The following is a 5989-nucleotide window of genomic DNA, read 5'->3' on the forward strand; positions in this document are numbered from 1 at the left end:
TGCTTTTCGACTTGCAACATTTTCTGTGATATTTTTCATGATAGTAGTATATGTTTCTTATGATAGTTGTAGACAGTCTGAAGAATCATTTTGATTTCTAGAAAGTCTATTTTTGTGTGATTTTGCTCATCTGAAAGGTAGATATTTCTAATGAAAACTGTAGATATAGAGAGACTTAACGGAGAGTTAATGATGTTAGTTTGCTTTAACCTGTTATAGCAAGTCAAAACTTGTTGGGTATCCATACCTTAAGACACACAAGTGGAACCCAAACATAACATGTAGTTTCTACTAGTTCATATGAAACCTACTTTCAAATCCAACCCAAATCGGCACTGGCCGCCTCCGTCGGGCGAGTTCATAAAATCGCACCTGGTGAAAATGTCAAAGACTCTTTGGATTCTAGTTGGTTAATTTGTGGCACATTCTGTGGTAAATATTGTGCCGTGCATTTGGTCGAGTCTTCGTGGATGGATTTGAATTCTTGAGTGTTGGGAACTCGCCCATGATTCATCAAGTCGTTTCAAGCTTCAGATGCAGGTATGGTTTAATATATGAAAGCATGCATATACATACGCTCTTGTGCTGCATATGTTTTCTTCAACTTGGTGAAAGGAGGCCATGAATTAACTGTCAACCATTCATTCTGATTATGAGTGTAAGACTGTAAGTAGTGTAACTATGTAAGCAAGTATTGCAAAAGCTCACATCTATGAAACAACTACAAAAACCTCTTAAGCATTGCGAAAAGTAAATAAAGATAGACCAAGAGCTGTAACCCAAAACAGGCTAGTATCTGTTTCCTCTTATTTGGATGGAGGTATTGTCCTCCAGAGGGATAAGCAGTTTATTTTCCCCAAACAAATTACGTTTGATGGTCAATGTCAAATTGGCATGGCCACTCTTGTAAGGAAATAATGCGTCAAGCATAACCATATGTCTCCCTTATATGCCATAACTTAGGATGGATGAACACAGCTATGAGAAGCTGTGAGAGGTTGAGCTATGAGAGGCTTAGCCATTTGTAAAGTGAGGCCAAACTTGTCTTCCATGTTCATAGTCTCAGGTAGAACTCCATCTTCAAGCTTCCAATCAAAGCAGTTGATGAGTGAACCCAGCATCAAGTGCAACATTCTCATTGCCAATGGCAAACCTGGACAGATTCTCCTCCCACCCCCAAATGGAATAAGCTCAAAGTTTTTTCCCATAACATCAATTTGGTTGTCTAATCCCAAGAACCTCTCTGGCATAAAAGAGTTTGGATTGTCCCAAATGCTGGGGTCTCTGCCTATGGCCCAAACATTGACTAGAACTTGTGCACCCTTCGGAACAATGTAGCCCCCGATTTCTACATCTGTTTCAGCTTTTCGTGGCAGTAGCAATGGAACCGCTGGGTGCAAGCGGAAGGTCTCCTTGATTATTGCTTGTAAGTAAGGCAGTCTAGCAATGTCAGATTCCTCGATTGGTTTTCCTTTTCCAATTGCTTGATCCATCTCTTCTTGAGCTTTAGAAAGACATTTTGGGTTGTTTAGTAGCTCAGCCATTGCCCATTCCAATGTGGCTGAAGTTGTATCTGTGCCCGCAGTCAAATAGAGCCTGCATACACAATAGTTCATAGTTCATACTAATCATTTAGACACCATGCAAAATTAAATGAATCATATTAACGTATAATCATCATGTACTGATTAGTGATTACTGAACAAAAGATTTAGTAAGCATAGCATTATTGAGTTAAGCAACCAAGAACATGGGAAAACAGTATAAACTAACCAGAAACAAGTGTTCAACAACTTGGAGGTCTTTCATATCCTCCTCATTATTCTCTTGACTGATGTTCATAATGGTATCCAACATATCATTATGTGTGACATAATCATTCCCTTTTCTGGAGTCCGTCCTTTGATTGATCATAGATCCGATGAAGCCTAACATCTTGATGTAGTAACTGTGAAAGCGACGACGTATGCCTGGGGTCAATCTTCCTAAGCACAGGAAAAAAGTCCCCTAAAATTCGGCTTCCCAGCCTCTTCCATTAGACCCCAAACAATCTCCTTGAACTCTCTAGCCGTTTCATTACTCCCCGAGCCAGTGTCAGCTAAATCCATAGAGAAACAAGTCCTTGATAGCAGATTGAGCGTGGTTTTGAAAGCAGCCTCTCCAATATCTACTGCCACACCCTTTACCATGCAGTCATTGACACTAGCAATGAGCTCTTGCAATTTGAATCGCCGACTGTCTTGGTTGGCATCAAGAACTTTGGTGGCAAACAATTGCGAGTTACATAGTTTGCGAAGGTTTCTCCACCTCGGTGATACAGGAAGCCAAGGCAAGCTGTAGTCTGCAAAGGCTAGTAGTGCATCTGGGACTGTTCTGTTGCAGAAGAATTGATCATGGTTTCGGAGGATTTCTTTGGCCATGGCTGATGAAGAAGCTACAACAGTAGTGACTTGCCCGAGTTGCAAACTGATTAAGGGGCCGTAGCGTTGTGAAAGCTTAGTCAGAGAGACATGAGGTTTCTCTCCAAGCTCAAACAGATTCCCAACAAGTGGAAATGGCTTTGGCCCTGGAGGAAGCCTAAGTCTGGTTCTTCCATAGAGGGCTTGGATCAAGAACCAGGAGGCAGCAAAGCACAGTGACAAGAGTATGAAGCTCAAGAAAAAATCCATCTCCCACTTGAAGATTGAAACTGGTTTAACAGAGAGGCTGAGTTGAGACAAGTACAAGAATCAATCTTGTAGATGTTGCCCTGTGTGGGCATATAAATATTCTAGCTTGCTGTACTATACAATCTTTTAGATGTTGCCCTGAGTTTGAATATGTGGATCAGGGCTCTCTAACTGTCTCTGTTGTAGTTGCAGCCAAAAATGAATGAAAAAACAGAGACGTGCTGAGATTGGGGAAGGCTCTAGTGCAGCAATTTGATAAAATATCTTGCTTGCCAGCAGAATGAGAAGGACGAAGATAATGTGCTTCAGTTACACATGTCTTTCTTAGGGGGGCAGTGGGGTTCCAAATCTGTGGGGGTAAGATATTCACCCTTTATTAAATTGGGCCCATAAAATAATGTGCTTCAGTTACACATGGCTTTTGTCAACTTTCATCAATTCTGTTTTCGAAAATTTTGTTCAAGATCCAGATGATAATGAAAGAAAACAAAGATGGACAAAAAAGTCGTACGAAATACTAATACAACAAATTAAGGGGAAACTAACAAGATTTTCCAAAGAGCTACAAAATTTTCTCTTCAAAGAATAACATTTTTCTTAGATTTTTGCTCTGTCTCTCATTTGGCAAATACTAAAGCTCTGTTTTTAGTTGGCTTGTGGTGCTTTTTGACTGACGGAGACGTCCATTTTCTTTGTGTAACCGTATATATGGGTAAGAATTAGTAGTCAAATGCATTTGGTATAAGAAAATATCCAAGAAGTTCATAATATGCAAGTAGAGAAAGAGAACAAAGAAGATGTAAAAGACTAAATTTCTACAAAATTTCTAAAAGAAAACATAATCCCAGAGTTTCTGCCTACTACTCCTCTTCTTCTGCCTCCCTCAACCATCGGACAAAATTTTCGGCCTGCCTGACGAAAACTTTATCTGATTCATCTGCATTTGTCTTTTCTTCGACCCACCTGAGAATGGCTTCTTCTTGGATAACTTCTTGATCATAGAGTTGATCCAATATCTTATCGAACACAGAGGCAAATTCCTTGGTAGACTCCGAACACATTTCTTCAAACTTCATTATCACTTCTATCTCCTCATCTATGTCTGATAGGTAATACTTGAGCAGGTGTTTCCATTCTGAAATTACCATGGCAGCAGCTCGCACCAATTCGCTTGCCGATTCATGTGGAGCTTCCAATGTCAGTTTCATTACGGAGTAAAATATAGCTCCAGCACAATCTGCAGTTTGCTTGTTGAATGACAATCGCAGCGCGTTCACTTCCAACACCACATGATCTAGTGTTTTATTTTCATGCACAGCTGTTAGGAAGGTTGCTTCAACCTCATTCTCAAAGTCAGAATAGTCTTCATTACAGTTGTCTTCAGAATCACTAGATTCAAGTTCCAGCTCTGCAAGACTGCTGCCATCTTGTGCAAAGTACTCCTGATCCTCCTCCTCAGCGGCACGTATCGCCTCAGCAAGTTTCTCTGCAGGAATAGGAGCAATTGAGTTTCTCCAATCTTCATCACAAACTGACCAAACACAACCAGCCCCATTAGTACCGAGCTCATTTGGTTTATTTACATCGCAATCAATAGGGGGTGAGATTTCTGCATTGCTATTATCGGCGACATACTCCAGCTCCTCATCATCACTATCTTGCTCAGTTGGTTGCTGAAGTAATGATACCTTTAAATATGAAGGAACAGTGCATTGTTCTCCTAGAACAACCTGGAAAGACAAAACTACTCCAGGTTCCAAAACTGCCCCGGACTTGATGACCACTCCATCACAAACTACAACATGTTTTAGTTTGCATCCATCTTCAATGGTGGCATTGTCCCATATATAACAACCTTCTATGGAAACATTTGACCCAATAGAACACCCTCTCCCAATAACAGAACTTATAATTTCGGTATTGTCCCCAATCTTGGTGCCACGTCCGATTTCTTTAACCTGAACCGCTGGTGTCGAGGATGGGTAAGTCCCTCTCTGAATTATGTCCTTGCTAATTGTATCATAGCTTCGGAAATTGTCAACCTTAGCAGCATAACTACTCGAGTCAATTTCATGTGTGAATATCTTGTATCCCAAAACGTCATCTTCAAGCAATCCACCCAATAAATCACGACGAAGATCTTGGTAATCGAAATTGTCTGCGAGAAGGCTAAGGACTTCAGGAGAGCAGATATCAATGTAGCAATCCTCTCTGTCATAATGAAGCGAAATCGCAGATTTACCAGCAAGCATTGTCTTATCAAGACAAAATATAGATTCCTTTGCATGGTCTGCCTTATCCTCGTAACACAAGAGCTGCTTTGTGCTAGGATCTATTGCCATAAACAGCTCACCATTGCCGAGTAATCGAGATTGGTGTGTCATGATTTGAGAAGGTTTGACAACAATTGTCATAACAGCATTCTTATCCTTCTTTCTTCTCTCTTTATGGTCTTGCAGCACTTGAGTAAGGGACATGTCAGTTACAGTATCCCCACTTATGAGGACAAAATCCCCATGGATCACATCGCGCTCATATATCAAACGCAGGGCATCTCCAGCACTAGCACAAGATCGTGACTCAATTGTGGTGACGGTGAAGGAGCTTGGTTGAGAGACTTCAGGGTGGTTCTCCAGATAACTGATCACTTGCTTGGAGTGAAAGCAGCACAAAACAAAGACCTCCTTGACGCCAGTAGACTTGAGCCAAGCCAAGGTGTAGCAAATCATGGGCACATTTACTAATGGAAATAGCACTTTGGGACGTTCAAGGGTGATGGGGTCGAATTTGTTGGTGAAACTATCGGCTAAGAGGACGGCCTGCAGGGGAACATGCCCTAATTCTTCGGAGTCCTCAGAACGGCTCGAGGTACCCTTCTTCTTTGCACCCATTGCTTCTCCTCGATCTTTGTATGAAAGTATGAATGAAGTAAAATCATTTAGGAGAAATCGATCAATGAACTAGCTTGTGATCGCAACCTCTGCCTTTTATAGAACCCGGGTATGTCATGCATTCCTGGCTGCTTTAAGGATAGGAATACTGTCCTCTGCCCAATTTGGAATAGGAATGGGAATGGGAATGGGAATAGGAATTTCCTTTTCACTGGAAAATAATATATATACCAGGTTAAGATAGGAACTATAGATATGGAAATTTATGTTCCTAATTCAAATCTAGTAAGTTTGTGTCTCCTAATCTAATTAGGCAATTTCTCCATGTTGTCTCAGCAATTAGAGTGGCAGGGGGATAGATGAGACAGGATGAGTATAATTCACTAGCTATAGATATATAATACAACTGGTGACCTTTAACAGTAGGTC

At 40.9% G+C, this 5989-nt stretch overlaps 1 protein-coding gene and 1 pseudogene across 2 annotated transcripts; both read right to left on the reverse strand.

The window, feature by feature from the left end:
- Positions 1-949: 949 nt before the first annotated feature.
- Positions 950-2737, reverse strand: LOC101302899 (annotated as a pseudogene). The gene is made up of 2 exons (XR_185519.1): positions 1781-2737; positions 950-1596 (listed from the first exon to the last, which is right to left on the reverse strand). The product of XR_185519.1 is annotated as a geraniol 8-hydroxylase-like (transcript).
- A 792-nt stretch (positions 2738-3529) lies between these two features.
- On the reverse strand, positions 3530-5560 carry LOC101300310 (translation initiation factor eIF-2B subunit epsilon-like). Its single transcript, XM_004310158.1, has one exon. The coding sequence runs from the start codon at positions 5558-5560 to the stop codon at positions 3530-3532; it is 2031 nt and encodes a 676-aa protein (XP_004310206.1).
- Positions 5561-5989: the final 429 nt, after the last annotated feature.

Source organism: Fragaria vesca, unplaced genomic scaffold (assembly GCF_000184155.1).
Source record: "Fragaria vesca subsp. vesca unplaced genomic scaffold, FraVesHawaii_1.0 scf0513160_u, whole genome shotgun sequence".
NCBI lineage: Eukaryota > Viridiplantae > Streptophyta > Magnoliopsida > Rosales > Rosaceae > Fragaria > Fragaria vesca.

Bases quoted from the DNA above. Each gene is read 5' to 3' on its own strand.
- LOC101300310 (XM_004310158.1), bottom strand. From the start codon at position 5,560: ATGGGTGCAAAGAAGAAGGGTACCTCGAGCCGTTCTGAGGACTCCGAA.